This window comes from Phaenicophaeus curvirostris, chromosome 1 (genome assembly GCF_032191515.1).
Source record: "Phaenicophaeus curvirostris isolate KB17595 chromosome 1, BPBGC_Pcur_1.0, whole genome shotgun sequence".
Taxonomy (NCBI): domain Eukaryota; kingdom Metazoa; phylum Chordata; class Aves; order Cuculiformes; family Cuculidae; genus Phaenicophaeus; species Phaenicophaeus curvirostris.
Genome location: NC_091392.1, coordinates 70,633,791 through 70,651,021, shown reverse-complemented (window position 1 = coordinate 70,651,021; position 17,231 = coordinate 70,633,791). Strand labels below are relative to the sequence as shown.

General features: G+C 40.3%; 1 protein-coding gene across 4 annotated transcripts in view; it reads right to left on the bottom strand.

Moving 5' to 3' along the window:
* Positions 1 to 483: 483 nt before the first annotated feature.
* BCAT1 (branched chain amino acid transaminase 1) overlaps positions 484 to 17,231 on the bottom strand; it is a 79,499-nt gene continuing 62,751 nt past the window's right edge. For all 4 annotated transcript variants that reach the window (XM_069862402.1, XM_069862407.1, XM_069862416.1 and 1 more), the window contains 4 exons: positions 14,233 to 14,318; positions 12,237 to 12,377; positions 7,378 to 7,452; positions 484 to 1,949 (listed from right to left, as the gene is read on the bottom strand). In XM_069862402.1, the coding sequence (XP_069718503.1) occupies positions 1,908 to 1,949; positions 7,378 to 7,452; positions 12,237 to 12,377; positions 14,233 to 14,318 (344 nt within the window). In that variant the 3' untranslated portion in view covers positions 484 to 1,907. The remainder of the gene's footprint in view (positions 1,950 to 7,377; positions 7,453 to 12,236; positions 12,378 to 14,232; positions 14,319 to 17,231) is intronic.

Below are 17,231 nucleotides of genomic sequence, written 5' to 3'. Positions count from 1 at the left end.
AATTAAAAAGAATGACTACCAGTAGTTTATGATACATGGTAAGATACGAAACAAAGACCAGCACAACGATTCATTTTCAAATGGTCAGAAAAACAGACACACAATGCTATTGCTACTGTAAGTGGAACAACATCTTGTGCTTGCAGTTGTATTCTAAAGAGAAAACTATCCAACAAGTTTAATGATGGTTACATGATCCGAGAGAACCTTCAACTGTTCTTCATTAAAAGATCAGATTGGACTGTAGTAAAAGATAGTAAAAGTCATGATTTGAGGGAGGAAAAGCAAGTGATGGCTAAGTAGAGGTTATCTTTAAAATCTGATAAAAAAATAAACAGGAAAGCCATAAGGCTACTTTTTAGCAGTTGCATAAGGCATGGATGGTCTCTTAGAAATTATATTTTGCATTCTGAAACTACGTTAAATAATGCCAGTAACTACAAAGTACTTACAAATCATGGGAGAGATACTGTTGGGTCTTAAAAAAATATAAAGTGCTAAATATTTCCCTTAATACTGGTGCATCTCTACCACAAACTACGGCAATAAATGTTTCAGTTTTATTTCTTAAAGGACTCCCTTAATGTCAATAAAGTTCCATCAGTATTACAGTGAAGTAGCACTTTGGAACACTGATACAGAATATGGTGATTCTTTTTGGCAAGAGATATCTTAAAGCTGTTCAACAAAGCTGTGTGCAAAAAAAGAAAGCTAATAAATATTACAGTATAACTGTTAGTGAACACTTGCAGATGTTATTTCCCTAACGATGGGCTACACACTCCATATTCCAAATAACATCAAGACTGCATATAAGAGAGTAGCATTATATGAAGAAATGTAATCAGAATGCAACCAAAATTTCAATGAATCTCTTTCCTTCTTGTGCTAGGTATTTTCTGTTGACAACACAGCTTGTTACTTAACAAGTGGACTCTATTAAGGTACACATGTATCATTGGAGGCTGGATACATCTCACAACAAATGGTGAAGGGGATAAGAAAAATATTTTACTGATCTAAATTAAGTGACTGAATGTTGAAAGAAATTCCTTAAAACAAAGCTGAGGTTGCTCTGAAGAGCGGTTCAACTTTCACAGCCACAAGTGGTCTAATCTTATTTTCTAGAGGTAACTCTAGACACTGTGTCCACAGTGCCCAGCTCTGTGCTAAGCCAGACAAAGAGTGATCCTTGTCTCTACAAGGCCTAGCCCAGCCCTGTAAATCATGTATGGAAGTATGTATTCAGCTATTAGAGACATGCACTGCTCCAGCAACCACTGCGTATCCCCATGGAGGGAAAGACAATAGGCCAACAGTGAGTATATTGCAGGTTAGATTGACTCTGGAGAATTTTGGCCTAAAGGACAGAGCTGTTTCTTGACAAAGTATGCATGAGAGCATCTAGAGGGCTATGCAAACTCGGGTATCTCCCATATAAGCAGACTATGAAAGGAAAGAATGCATGGCTAAACTTACTTTTTTCCCAAACACAGAGCAAAAGGCAGAATAATGTCAATAGTACCCTGTGGCCAACTAACAGGCAACATCTTCGTGTTAGATGACAATGTGCACTGCTGGTGATAACAGTTAAAACAAACCAAACAAACTGAAGAGCAGTTGAAGAGCATTTTACAAGTTTTCAGACTGTACATAAGACACAAGGAGGCACTAAGAAAACCATTAGGAAAGTTCTATTGCTAACATTTAGCACCTCTACTAAGAAGACAGGCTTCTACTAAAAGATTAGAGTAAAAAATCAAAATGATTGTATTCACATTCACCGGATTGTGGAAACAATCATTCTGGGGAGCAAATTGGTACAGAAACTATGCAACGCACAGGCAGCTACATAAGTTGTCATTATCCATGTCTGTTCTGTCTGGAGGGTCTGAACTCTTCCACCTTCAGGACACCAGCATTGCCCAATCACTGTCTTCTCTTCCATACTGAAACAAAGCAAAGAAGGAGCTTAAAAATAAAAGTTAAATGTAACAGTGAACAATTATGATAACTTCTTAGGTCTCTTGTCAGAAAGATTCCTATCTCCCGCTTTGAAAATATTTTACTTTGCTTCTGTCTTTGATGTGAGCAAAGCATATAAGCAGCTAGAAGCTTTACCCATCTTCCAATAAGTAGGATAGGAAGGGGCAATACTGATACTCGCTAGAGATGATACTGAACAGTCCTGCTTCACTAGAGCTTTCCATCAATTTAATACAGTTATTCCCTGAGGTCAATTCACTAATTCATTCATAAGTATGTCCCTGCTCAAGCTCCAATAAACAAACACATTTGGTTTTATTTCTTTTTATTTTCAACATGGCTTTTCATTACAGCATTCTGATTGAATGTAAAATAAAACCACCACAGAGTACAACTACAGAGAATTGTAACCCAAATAAAATAAGTCAGCTTTCCATATGCAAACCAAGAAGATCACCAGGCAAAAACGAAGTCAACCTCCCCTTTCCAGGGGATAATACAGTCCCAAGGCAGCACTTTTGGTTGTTAAATTGGCTCCATGTTCTAAAACTCCTTGTCACCAGTCCTGTAAGCAATACTACAGAAAACACCAAAAAGGCGCACAGGATGCAAGTATGTAAGTAAAGTAGAGGTGGACAGACTAGCAGAAGGTATAAATTAGGAGCTCTTTTCCTCATAGTACCATGTTCAGGGAACTTGAAAACGTTTTTAATCGAGAAATAAAGTCTGGTTTTAGGGACTTTATATAGGCTGAAATGATCACTTGATGGTCATTTCTCCAGAGAGAATAAAAGGAGGTTCCTCCAAGTTATGCATCAGCAGGAAAGGAGACAAAGGGACATTAAAGCACGGAAAAGGCAATGGCTCCAAATCAGACTAAGCCAGAAAAAAAACCCACACTTCTGGATCCATAGAGGACTTATGTTCAGTTTGCTTGTGTTTGACTCTTTACTCCAGCAGGTAAAGCCCCTAAATTACCTCCACATGTATTGCATCTACTTTTTCTTTCTACTGCTAATTCTGTTCTGCAGTCTGCGATGTCGTTGACTAAACACTAGTACGGTGCTACACGGGACTTTAGATTAATTACTTGTTCAAAGGATTTCCAGCTTAAATTCCCAGATACCGGTGTGGTTGCCCTGGGAACTCTAACCAAAGAAAAGCAGATGTAAGATTAGTTTAATTGCAAAACAGTGGACTACCCTAATGTGAAGCATTTTTATTGTACATGGGGGCCAAAGGAAGAAAAAAAAGGCCAGGGGATTATTTTGAAGTTTTGCTGGCTTTAGCTAGTAGTATCATCTAATGCTCTGATGCTAACTTGAGAAATTGCAAGGGCTTTTCTGAGTTGCCATTTGGCTGTGTTTTGAACATGCTTCCAGAATTAAAGGGGTAATGAAGATGCTGTACCACAATGAAGATTTTTTCATATGGAAATAAAAGCAGATTTATCTTCCTTTTCTGATTCTGACAAAGACTTTGTGACCATCAGCTAGTCAATCCCACATCTCTTTTTCCTCCCACATGTTCTGCTTTGTAAAAATTAACACAGCCATTCTCCTGCCCTGCTTGTTTTCCACTGGCCTCCTAAATTAGAGATGCAACTTTGAGGAAGATTGGGGTTTTTACTAAATGTCTGTTCACTGATGTCTTGACTGCAGTGTTTAAATTTATTTTATATCATGTAGTACAAATAATGTATCTTACACCCCCTAACCTTCCCTTCCAAGTTACATCCTGATCTTCATTTTAAAGGGTAGAGCAAAAGCTTTTTTATTCTCAAAGTGTGAAATGCAAACCCACAAAAAACATCTGAGTGGTATTTCAGTGAGTGTATTCCCAGAGAAAAGAATCCCCTCTCTAAATTTTCTGAATCAAGTGGTTACAGAAGACAATGAACTATGACCAATTCATTCATAAGCGTACCATTACTGCATACAATGTAAATTATTTACTTTAAAATCTTTATCAGACTTTGGTGTTCATGATTTCCCCTTAGTGACAGAAATGGAAATGCATATTGCAGTGCTACTACTGTCTCTCTCAATTGGCATGAGAAATGGAATTAGTTCTGCCCATGAGTTTCCAATTTGTCACTCTAGCTCTAGTTCCACTGAACAGCTGTTCAAATCCAAAGAAATCCTGTTGAACATACAATACTTGCTAAAGAACAATAAGCAGCACACAACACAATATGGACTTGGAAACACAATAATGATGATAATCTGAAAATTTTAAACAAGCATGTATTGTACACAAGGGAATCAATATAAAGTTATTAGATATGGAGCCCTGCACATCTCTTGGTCACAGTCTCAAATGCAGGGCAATGTTGGTGCTAAGAATTTTTACTTTTTTACAAATGTCCTTTGTCTAACTGGACACCTTGCCCTACTTCAGACAACAGCACAGCACAGAGACTAAAGCTGCATTTGGCTGTAATTTCCATTGCATTTTATTCTTCTGAACTTGAACATTCTTTGGAGAAACAACCTCAAACTGTCCAAATGATATGACGATAGTCCAATGATACTGCAAAGAGATCTCTTTTTTTGCCTCCTAGTAGAATATACAAAAGATCGCCGTAAAAGATCCTGAAAACTCTTCTGACATTGTAAGACTATTATATATTTCATTTTTTTTGCGTTGCAGCATTGTTTTCTGTATAACAATCTGAGGTCCACTTGAATATGGGCTCATCTCTCCACAGACAGAAGAGTGCAGAAACACAGTCAGCAACCACTGACTAACTCTTAGAGGGGAAGCAGCCATCGTACTCTTTAAAACCATGTTTCTAATGATGAACTGTTCTAACTCTCCTGGATTTTTAAAAGAAGAGATCAAAAAAAACAGAAGTAAGCAACCGTCTAGCACTTTCCAGAGCGGAAAAGTGCATGTAATTAATGAACAGGTGGTATTTACACAGCTGAAAGGTGAAAAGGTCTACATAAATAGTTCTAAAATGAGAAAGTCGAGGAAGGATTACTATTGGAAGCAATTCACACTTTTTCACGTCTTTCCAAGCGTTGACTGGGGAGGAAAGCAGGGTGGTGGGGGAAGGCATGGAAGGAAGCCCCAGGGAGCAGACTGGATAAATGCATCTTAATAATCCACTCCCTATCTGTTGGCCAAGGGAGAAAGACACATATTCCAGTGCTGTCTTCTGAATCAGAATTCTGTATTTTACATACCATTCTTCTAGAAAAGGTGCTGGCTTGTCTCAACACAAACTGCTAAGTTTTACCTATCCTTACATCCAACACTCAACAAGGAGATTGAACTGGCCTCTACTCTTTCTGATGCTGAGCTTTTCCATGACTGCAATTGGAATTGATCAGTGGAGACCCAAACTGACCACAGCTTCTTGAAGGTCCTAATGTATATTTCATCACCAAGACATGAGAAGGCAACACAGGAGTTACATGAGTGCTTTTAGACATTAAAGATGTCTTAAAGACTTGACATACTAACAAGATGGCTTTATTACAGAGCACAGTGCTATGGAAACAGTGGTGAAAAGCGTATCAATAAAATCAGCTTCTAGTCTGTCCCTGAAATAAATCTGGGCATACAACAAGAAAAATAAAGTGACAGACACCAACTGTTATATTAGATGGGTATAACAGGCACTTTGGATGAGAAGAAAAAAATAAAACTGTAGTGGGATTCTGGAGAAAGGTTACTGTATTCTTGTATAGCAAGATTATAAAAATGTTGTATATAACTGACATGGGAACTTGAAATACTAAACCTCTCCTTCCCCTCAACAAATAATAAAATCTAGAACCAAAGTTGCCTATGCTTCTTTCTAGCTATCTGTCCTGCAGTTTGAAGACAAAGACCCAGGTCTGAGTTGTTACAGTTGGTACCACTGAAACAACAGAAACATAATGGGGCGTGTCTCTTTTTGCCTCCATGAAAGTTGGCTTAGCCACCAACATGAAGATACCAGAATATCGGGAATTCTTTCCTCCTGGAGTTGCAGCCAGAAATGTCCAATGCTATTCTAAAGAACATGAGATGCTGATCACGTCATCCTCCTAGTGAAGAACAGTCAAGGGGTCTTGTTGCATCATGTTAGCTACAAGTCAATGGGGAGGAAGTAGTTATCCTGGAGAACAGCAGCTGTGAAAGGTGAAAATATGTAGAGAAACAAGAGTACAGAAGAACCACTAAAATGATACCAAATGGCTTGACTTCCCTTTATGTAATACTGCTTCAAATTACTTGAATTAAGCAGCGAAGAAACCCCATAACAAATAAGCAATGCATTTAAACTTGGACTGCCATATAGCACAAAATACTAAATAAACAACATTACATAAATGAACATTATTTTAGATGAGTCAACATATGACAGCAGATTGAAATTCATAAGTAGTTTTTGTTTGGGGTCTCAGTAGAAGAGCACTGGGTCAGATTGTTTCTACAGATTAGTATGGGGCCTGTAAAATAGAACGAAATACCAATTTGAAGACTTTCGTAAAAAGTTGTTGTTTTATGTGATTCATACGGTTGCTATGTGGTGCAATACATCTCACAAGCTTTTAAGAAGATTCTTAGTTGAGGGCTTACTGGCAGGAAGATAAAAATTTTACTAGCAGATGCAAGAACCTCATGAGCCAAAAGCTAAGAATGTAGAACAGTAACGATCAGACTTGATTTGAAGAAATCATGACAATACTTCCAAGCAGTTGCTATCAGATCTTAAATAAAGGGGCTTGTAACTTGCCAGGACCTACTCTTATTTCCGAATTCCCAACACCATAACCTAGGCTAAATAAGGAAAAGAAAACAGGCAACTGAAATAAGAAGGGCCATCATGTTCTCCTCATCAATTTGAACTGAAATGTTTTTGACTCCTACGCCCAGACACGGAGATCAAGCACAGATTCCAAAAAGACTCTGATATTTAGCTAATCACAAAGGACCTTTTTAGAACGAGAAGTGACCATGTAATTGGAAAGATGTTGAGAAACAGAAATGGTCATCAGCTGGCTATGTCCAGTGAGTGCTCACTGTGTCACCCATCTCTTTATTGATTAGCCTGCATTTGTGATCATGGTTATTAAGACACTTCATCTATTTTTCCCCTTAAAAAGGAACCTATAACAACTGTAGTGGATTTTGTTGATAATGAACAGTAATGTCTTACATCTCTCATCCAGCTTCTAAGATGAACAGGGGAAAAATATATCTCTTTCCACCCACATCATACTTTCTCAAGGAAGTAAAGAAAACAAAAAAAATGGTAGAATAACCATACCAAACAAAAGAGTCTAAATTATACATAATGGTGCCTATAGCAACACTATTAAAGACTATTTTCTGATGTTTTCAAATTTTCAACTTTTATTCTTTTATCTGGTTAAAGAAGCAGAAGCACCTTACCTGAATATCAGTCAGCTTATTCAGAAAACGAGTTGCTAATTGAGGTCCGTTCTCCATAGTTGGTATGTGCAAATGCTGACATTGAATAAAGAAGAGATGACAGAAAGAGGGAGAGAAAGAATAACATATAATGATGATTATATACACATATCCCTATATATATATATGAATATCTTTGGGTTGCCAATAATTTTTATAAATATTTATCAAGATTTCTAGCTCTTCTTACAAATAGGCAAGAATTGTTGTAATGTTTTTACAGGAGAAAATGCTGAACCACTGAAAAGTTAGATTTATTGAATTGTACTGTTTTTAAACAGCCTAATCTCAGCCTTCCAAAAGATCTGTCCAAAATGGAAGTTAAATTGTAAGGCAAGAGCAGAAACACTATATACAGTATTTCATTTCAAATTCTATTGTGTAGAAACACAACAGGTACATTTATAGTACTTATCAACACTTGATGTTTCCATTATTATCTTAGCATCTGATATCATCAATGTATTCGATACTGACTGCCTTGGCAGCCAAGAAGGCAAAACTCTTCCTGGGGTGCACCAAACACATAAACAGGTGGTCAAAAGGTGTGATTATCCTGCTGTATTCAGCATTGTGTGGCCTCACCTTGAATACTGTACGCAATTCTAGGGCCCACATTTTAGAAAGGATGTGAAGGTCCCTGAATGTATCCAGAAGAGGGCAACAAAGCTAATGAAAGTGCTGGAAGGAATGTCCTGTGAGGAGTGGCTAAGGATTTTGGACTTGTCTAGTTTGGAGAAAAGGAGGCTGAGGGGCAACCTTACTGCTCTCTGCAGCTTCCTGAGGAAGGGAAGTGGAGAAAGAGATACTGAACACTTCCTGGTAACCAGTGATAGGACGCATTGGTCTGGTTCAAAGCTTTGTCAGGGAAGTCTGGACATTAGGAAACACTTCTTTACTGAGAGAGTAGTCAAACACTGGAAGAGGTTTCCTAGAGAGGTGTTTGATGTCCCAACCCTGATAGTGTTCAAGAGTCATTTGCACAATGTCCTTAACATGCTTTAACTTTTGGTCAGTCCTGAACTGGTCAGACAGTTGACCTAGATGATCATTGTAGGTCACTTTCAACTGAAAGAGTCCTATTGGACAGGAGGGGGTGGTCCCGGCGGCTACCGCAGGAGATTTAAACACTCAACCTGGAGCACGGCGAACAGAGTGGGGCAAACAGGTGCAGGGCGTGTTAGTATAACGGGGCAGTTTGAGCAGTCAGGGCAAGCAGAGAGGGCAAAGAGAGGGGCTGGAGGCCAGCCAGGAGGGACCGAGGACCATGGTGGCCACCCGGCATAAAATTAAAGCTGCTCCAGGTGCTGCACCAGCCAGGGTGGATATAGCCACCCAGGCGGAGCCTCAGTGGGCACATGCAGCCACCCAGATACTGGGCTGCATGCAGAGCCCCCCTCTCACACCAACTCACACCACCAGTACTGACTTCACTTGTGGAAGCTGTGCTTGCTTGGGGAACTCCTCTGTTTGGTGGCAGAGCTAAGGGAGGAAGTAACTAGACTGAGAACTATCAGGGAGTGTGAGAGGGAAATAGGCCAGTGGAGCAGTGCCCTCTCACACACTAAGCAGGCTGCCAGAGCTAGCACAGCTGGGTACCACCCATCTACCAACTGCAAGACCGAGGGAAAAAAGAGACGGGGAATGGCAGCAAGTTCCTGCCTGGCGGAGAAAGCCTGTTGTCCCCATTCACACAACAAACCCCCAGATTCCCTTGCAGAATAAATACGAGGCAAGTGGAATCCATCCCCACAGACAAAGAGGATGGCTCCCACAGCCTAGAAACGTTCCCTAGGCTGCACCATCCTCAAACAACCATCAAAACATCCTCTGTGAAAAAGAGGAAAGTGATTGTCTTGGGGGACTCCCTTCTAAAGGGAACAGAGGGACCTATCTGCAGACCAGACTCCCTGCACAGGGAGGTCTGCTGCCTGCCTAGGGCCTCACTAGAAAACTTCCTTCCCTGGTGAAAGCCACAGGTTATTACCCTCTGCGCAAGTAGTGTTTAGCTCCATTCCAACACTAAGGAATGAAGAACAAGAGATCAAGACGATCAGTTGATTAATACCTGGCTCCAAACCTGGTGTGAGGAGCATTACTTTGGGGTTTTTGATCATGGACTGGCCCATGCACCTCCAAGCTTCCTTACTAGGGATGGAACATGCTTGTCTCCTAGGTGTACAAAAATCCTCACTAAAAATCTAGCAGGGCTCATAAATAGAGCTTTAAACTAGATGTGAAGGGGGAGGGGTAAGAAGCCAGAGAGATGGTGTGCTGGCAAGGACCACCAGTATATCACCACAGAGCAAATGGGGGCAAGTACATCTGGTGACAGAAAGGATGAAACTGGCACTGATGGGTTAGATAATCCAAGGACTAATTTGGGAATGAACACTATTTCCTTTAAGAGAGCTGAGGGTTTACCAGACTAGCTGAAGTGCATTTACATCAATGCACGCAGCATGGACAATAAGCAGGAGGAACTGGAAGTTATTCTAGGGCAAGGAGACTATGATGTAGTTGCCATCATGGAAACATCGTGTGACGACTCGTGTAACTGGTGTGCATCTATGGTGGGGTATAAACTCTTCAGGCGGGACAGGAAGGGTAGGAGAGGAGGCGAGGTAGCCCTCTATGTTAGACAGCGCTTTGATACCCTCGAGCTCGATTATGGTGATGACGAGATCAAGTGCCTGTGAGTTAAAATCAGAGGAGCCCACAAGAAGGCAGATATTGTGATGGGAGTCTGTTACAGACCACCCAGCCAAGAAGAAGCTGATGAGCTCTTCTATAAACAACTGGGAATAGTCTCAAGATTGCTAGCTCTTGTCCTTGTGGGAGACTTCCATCTTCTAGATGTCTTCTGGAAGTACAATACAGTGGAGAGGAAGCAGTCCAGGAGGTTCCTGGAGTGTGTGGAAGACAACTTTCTCACACAACTGGCGAAAGAGCTGACAAGGGAGGGTGCCCTCCTGGACCTGCTGTTTGTGAACAGAAAAAGTTTTTTGGGGGATGTGATGGTTGGAGGACGCCTGGGAAAAAGCGATCATGAGATGGTAGAATTCTCAGTTCTAGGTGAGGTGAGGAGGGGGATTAGCAGAACAGTCACATTAAACTTCCAGAGGGCAGACTTTGGACTGTTCAGAAGGCTGATGATAAAGTCCTATGGGAGACAGTCCTTAAGGGCAAGGGAGCCCGTGAAGGCTGGGAGCTCTTCAAAAAGGAAATCCTAGCAGCTCAGGAGCAAGCTGTCCCCATGTTCCAGAAAATGAGCCAGCGAGGAAAAAAACCAGCTTGGCTGAGTAGGGAGATCTTGAGGGACATCAAAAAGAAGAGGAATGTCTATGAACTTTGGAAGAAGGGACAGGTGTCTTGGGTTGACTATGGGGAGGAAGTGAGATCATGCAGAGAAAAAATCAGGAGGGCTAAAGCCCAACTAGAGCTCAGATTGGCCAAGTTGGTAAAAGGTAACAAAAAATCTTTCTATAAATACATTAACAATAAAAGGACGACCAGGGAGAAAATTCAGTGCTTTTGCATGCAACTGGAACAACTGTAACAAAGGATGAGGACAAGGCTGAGGTACTTAATGCCTTCTTTGCCTCAGCCTTTAACAGTAAGGAAAGTTCTTCCCTCTGTGTACACACCCAGGAGTTAGAGGAGCAGAAGAAAGCTCCCATAATTCAAGAGGAGGTGGTTAGAGACTTGCTTGCCCAGCTAGACACCCACAAGTCTACGGGGCCAGATGGGATCCACCCAAGAGTATTGAGGTGGATGTGCTTGCCAAACCCCTTTCCATCATCTTCCAGCAGTCCTGGAAGACTGGGGAAGTTCCACTGGACTGGAGGCTGACTAATGTTGTGCCCATCTACAAGAAGGGTCGCAGGGAGGACCCAGGGAACTACAGGCCTGTCAGTCTGACCTCAGTGCCAGGGAAAATCATGGAGCAGGTGATCTTGAGTGCTATCATGAAGCACATGGTTTGAGGGTTCATAGGAATGGTTGGACTCAATGATCCTGGGGATCTTTTCCAACCTAGTGATTCTGTGATTCTATTCAGTTCTATTCTATGCATTCCACCTTATTAATTCAAGGATTATCACCTAACAGACATTTATAGTACTTGTCCTGTTTAATGGAACAAAGCACATCCACATATACAGTTAGAATAACCCAACCTTCTGACCTAACTTCATGCTGGCTAAATAGCATCAGGTCAGCTAAACAGGCTTAATGCCTGTGGACTTCCACCTGTGCAGGAGAAATCTCCCATATGGTGTATAACAGGTGAAAGCAGCTGTGCTCCCTTGTGAAACAGCTCTTTCATCAGAGCAGAATTCCCTGCTAGGAAGGGTGAAGAAGAGATGAACTTGAGAAGGACAGAATGCAGTGATTCAGAAACTAGTTCCTTGTAAACATTGTTCCTCTCCTCACCTTTCCCAGGTGTCCTAACTTCGTAAAAAAACATTCAATAAAAGAAATATGGGTGGAGATATTTTTCTGTATTTTCCAGCAGTATGGGAAATGGGTTTTAGATTTTTTTTTGGTGGTGGTTTGGTTTTTTGTTTTTTTCCCAGGAACTGTGATTTTATGATCTTAAATATTAAAAACTCCCAGAAGATGAGAGAAAGAGTTTTCTTCTGATAACATGGTAGTAACTCACTTGGGAAGCAACATACTGACACTGTTCGTTTTTCCAGGAGCCTCTGTCAGCACTCCTTTTCTCGCTCACCTGTTTTTTACTTCAGCTACAATTAATTATGATAAAATTCTGAAGAAAGAATTAAAAAAGGAAGGCAGAGAAAGAGACATTTTCTTACCTTGCCCTTATATAAAATCTTAGAGATAGGACATACAACGCAAGCTGTTCCAGCACCAAACATCTCCTTTACTCTGTTCTCTTCCAAGGCAACTGTCAGGTCACTCATGGTGATGTATCGCTCAGACACTTTAAATTCTCCCTGCACAAGAAGAATCAACCATAGAAATTGTAAGAAGTTTAAAATTGTTTGTATTTTTGTTTTCCATGTTGAAACACCTTGAACAGAGCTGTTAGCCTAGTTGCAACCAGTCAAGTTTTGGCTGTGATCTTCTGATCTTTTCAGACCTCTCAGTATCACCTAAGATAGCCTCTAATCAAAAGAGGCTCCAATAAAGCTGGTGGTTTGCCAGATACAATGATGGTAACTAAGTGGCACTCCCCTCTGCTTCAGTACATAATACCAATATCGCATTAGGGAATAACAGCAGAATTTGTCATGGGTTATGTGACAGAAGAGCGGACTACTGCTAGATTTTGTACAAAACTTAATTAGGAGAGCATTGCATCCCACCCTTGGACAATTCCTAAGCAAAACACATTCTGTTAATTCCACCTGTAATGCCAAGTAGATGTGATTCATTTATTTAATCTCTGGTGAAAATTCACACTGTAGTCTGCACACAGCTGTCACATACAAATATTAACTGTACTACAGGTATGAGTAAAGCAATTCACATTGGACAGTTTTAACACAAGTGTTTTACTTTCTACAAGTGTTGAGGAATGCACAGCAAGTGATTGAGAGGGTATGTTTAAAGTACAATAATAAACATAAAACTCTGAAGTTTTTATTTCATGCATTTATGTGGGCTTTGTTGTTCTATCAGACCAAATTAAAGCTTAGACTTTGTTTTTATATGCAATATTTTTAACATCACATAGATATTCTTACAACAGCAGAAATCATGATTGACTCTGGACAGGATAGCATTTGGAGAGAGACAGGGACATTTTGTAAGCAGAGTTTCAGATGGGTTAGGGAATAGAGGTCAGGAAGAAGAGTGAGTGTAGAAGACACCTAATTGTTCAAGAGGACTGAGGTGAGAGTCTGGCATCTCAAACAAGCCTGATAAACTGGGAATATCTGTCTTGTAAAGAAGATGGGAGAGAGAAGTGTGCATACATACCTGCACTAGGGGAGTATCGATATGGATAAAGATGCATAAGAGTTCTGTGCAAGTCAACAAGTGGCATATGTTTGCCACAAAGAAAATGCCTAGCTCTCTTCACTACAAATTAGATTTCAGTGATATAACTGTGAACTGTATTCCATGATGTCTTTAAGCATCAGGTGGTTGGAAGCTGAGTTAATACCAGGGAGAAAGTATCACACATGCCTGTGTTATTCCTATTACTCCTGCCTAGACATAAGCCTTGCCAAAATTAGTAGACAAGACGTTGGGTTTGATGATCCTTTGGCTGTATAGTATTCTCATCCAAAGAGCAATAAAACCTTTGAATACAGTACAGGCAAAGTGAACAGTCTGCTGCATTTCAAGATCTGAGGTAGTCCCAAGTGTCCAAATAAGTACTTGGGTGGCTACATTACAGAACTGGAATCTGGAAGCAGACAGATGACTTCAAGAATGTGGCTGGATTTCAGGCTGCATGCTAGTTATGAGAAACAAAGGTGGAAGCATGAGAACTAAGTGAAGAAACAGAGTGGTGATGACTGAAGTATAGCTGTGGTCATGCATGGTAATTCTTTGTTTCCTTGCTTTAAGTTGCTAGTATCAGTGGATTAATGAGAATTTTCTTGTTAAATACTACACAGAGCTACTTTAACAAGCTCAGTATTGTTCTTTGTAACAGGTGTGGGTATTCTGATGATGTTGCTGGGAATCTATGAATTAGCATGCCCTTAGTTCCCATTTAGGTTAAGGGATTTGACCAGATCAGGTAAACTTCAAGATATTGAGTACCAGGCATGCTTACTGTCATCAATGTTATAACGTGGTCGTTGAAATCTTTACTGCCAAGGTCAAAACACTCACCCAGTTGCGTGCCAGATCCAAAATGCTTTGTCTTGTCACTCCTGGAAGGATGATGCCATCTAAAGGTGGAGTTGCCAGTTCATTTTCTGTCAAACACAGATGAAACCGAAACATTGATTGAAAAACAATGAAACAAAAATAATGTTTACCAAAATCACACCAAACATAAAAATTAAAAAGTAGTCCAATGATATCAGAAACATTCCCTACCCATTTATCATAGTTCTATAAAAACAGAAGTTATACAAATTCAATTTCAATAAATTGTTTTTGAGTCTTTGGAACCTGCTGTGTAGACTTCCGTGAGTGGGGAAGAAACATGGTTAATACATTCATAAATACATGGTGAAAGCCTAGTAATAGAGCTTATTCTTCAGTGTATTATGGGTTCACTGTATAACTACCAGGAACCACTGAATGTCCCCGTATCCAAATTCAGAATAGAGAGGCATAAGGGAAAGCCATCCTAGGGCAGATCATGACTTTCCCTGAACTCCTCTACTTAATTTAGGAGTGTGGTGTTGAGTATACCTACTTCCTAGTATTAATATGAAACATCTATTTGAAATTTTGAGGCTCATTTACTGAATAAGCAAAGCAGTGGAAACATTGCCAAATGCATCTTGAGAGGAGACTTCCTTTGTGATCTTTTGTCTTAATCTAGACATTGTGTTTTTTTCCCCTAATTTTCTTTTTACACAAAAAGAGTAGTCTTAAGAAAATTTAAAAAGCACAAAAAATTAAAATTCTTCAACTAGTTTGGTTTGTTAGTTCGTTTTTCTTGTTTTCTTTTGAAAAAGAACATTCAGATAAATGTTCATCTACCATAACTAAAAAGAATGGTGGATAAATGGTCATCTATACTTGGTAAATACTTAAATTACAATACAGAATTTTGTATGTAGAATCAGAGTTAATCTTTTTGATTTTAAACCATCACTTTCATTTTAAGCCATCACTTACCGTACTCAGTGGTTTCTGTTATCAGAGAATACTGAGCATTTACTGTTTCAGACAGCTAGACACTTTTAAGACAGTCTCAAATTTGCACTGAGAAGTGAAGATATCTATGGTCTCTCAGAAACACTCTTCATATTTTTTTTCTAACAATTTTTTTCTTCCCAATGAGAATCCATTATCTTTCTTGATCTTATGAGGGTACTATGCTGCTAATTAAATCCACAGACCATTAAGGGTTTTGATTCAAGTTCTCATAAAAGAACAAGATATGTATCTTCATGTTTTTATTGTTCCTCCTCCTTACCCACAAAATGTCACTGAATCCAGGCCAGTTTGAACCAGTTTCAAAGGAAAAGCTGTCTAAAAAATGTTTCTATAGGTCCTGTGAAAACTTGCAGATGGGTAGAAGAGAGAAACATGGTATTTGTCCTTGAACAGAGAGAGCAGGTTGAGCTCAGCTGCTTAATACTCTGCCTTCAACAGTCAGCTAGACAATTCTGTGCACAAACACTGCCTACCAGCCAGTGCGCATACACAGCTCCGAGCCGACTACTGCATGGACTCTCTCCCACTCTGCAAGAGGGGGCTTTGGGAGCTGGTGTGGGATAGGGAAGATGGACAATAAATAAATAGAACTGTTCACTGACTTTGCTATTCGCTGTCCATTCTCTTGGGAAACATCTGTTACTTTTTAACGTAGCCACCCCTGGATTTATTTATTTGGACTAGAAGTTTATCCTACCTATGCTTCCATGTTCCTTTTATGAGAATCCACACAGATATAAGTAATAGATGTAAACTGCCATGACAAAATGTATTAAAACGTGACCCTAGAACTGGATATATATTCTGCTCTGCTTTGATTAAGCAGTAGTGCCATTTCCTAACCTATCCCAGACTCTTAAGTACAAAAGTGGTCTCTTCTTTCCCATATAGTAGGGAACAATAGCTTTCCTTTTTTTGGAGTCTATGTAGCAAAACGCTTAATAGCGATGGCTGTCTGGTCCTGATTGTGGCACAACTATCAAAACAAGAGGACTTAAAATCTTCCCATGAGCCACAGGGCTCATCTGATTCTGAACATCGAAAACCTGCTATTCTGCATTTGTGACCCAGTCATATGCAAGTGCTCCCATTTCTGTAACAGAAAACTTCAAATAATGTGGATCTTAATTCCAGAGACTGTGACTACACACCAGATAATGTTCTCTGTTTGGTGATTTTGCCACAGATCTTGGGCAGGACCTGTTTAAGCTCAACAACAAGTATTAATTGATTTGAGCTAGTTTGAAAAGTGGCCAGGCCAAACCATCCGCCTAACTGCACTGAGCAGACAGGACATGGGAGTCTCAAAATGTTTCAAACAGCCTGCTCTGTAGAATTTTCTCAAGTATACATATGATGCCTACCAGCCTGGGGCCACCCAAGGAACATCTGCTCCCCTGGTACCCAGCAGAGATGATAACGTTATACAACATGGCATGCCAAAAAGCTTTTCTCTATGAACTGATGCCAAACCAGGCTCCATATGACATCAGTCTGTCCACCTCCAACAAAACAGACTGTGAGCTCACAGACTCCATTTGCCTTCTGAATTACTTTTATGGACTAAAAGCCTTAAAATGTATAGTAGCAGAAAGGGCAGGGAGGCGTTTGAAGGAAATTGTCAGAGTTTCTCTTCAGTTGACTACTGTTATTGTTATAGTAGTAGCACTATCATTCCAGTGCCCCATTACACCAGGTATGGTATAAGCATGCCACAATAACAGAACTCCACCAAAGTGTTCAAAAGGATTCTTAAAATGAGGTTCAACCCTATGCAGTGCTACAGACTAGGAGAAGTCTGTCTAGAAAGCTGCCTGGAGGAGAGGGACCTGGGGGTGTTGGTTGACAGCCAACTGAATATGAGCCAGCAGTGTGCCCAGGTGGCCGAGAAGGCCAATGGCATCTTGGCTTGTATCAGAAACGGTGTGACCAGCAGGTCCAGGGAGATTATTCTCCCTCTGTACTCGGCATTGGTGAGAGTGCTTCTTGAATAC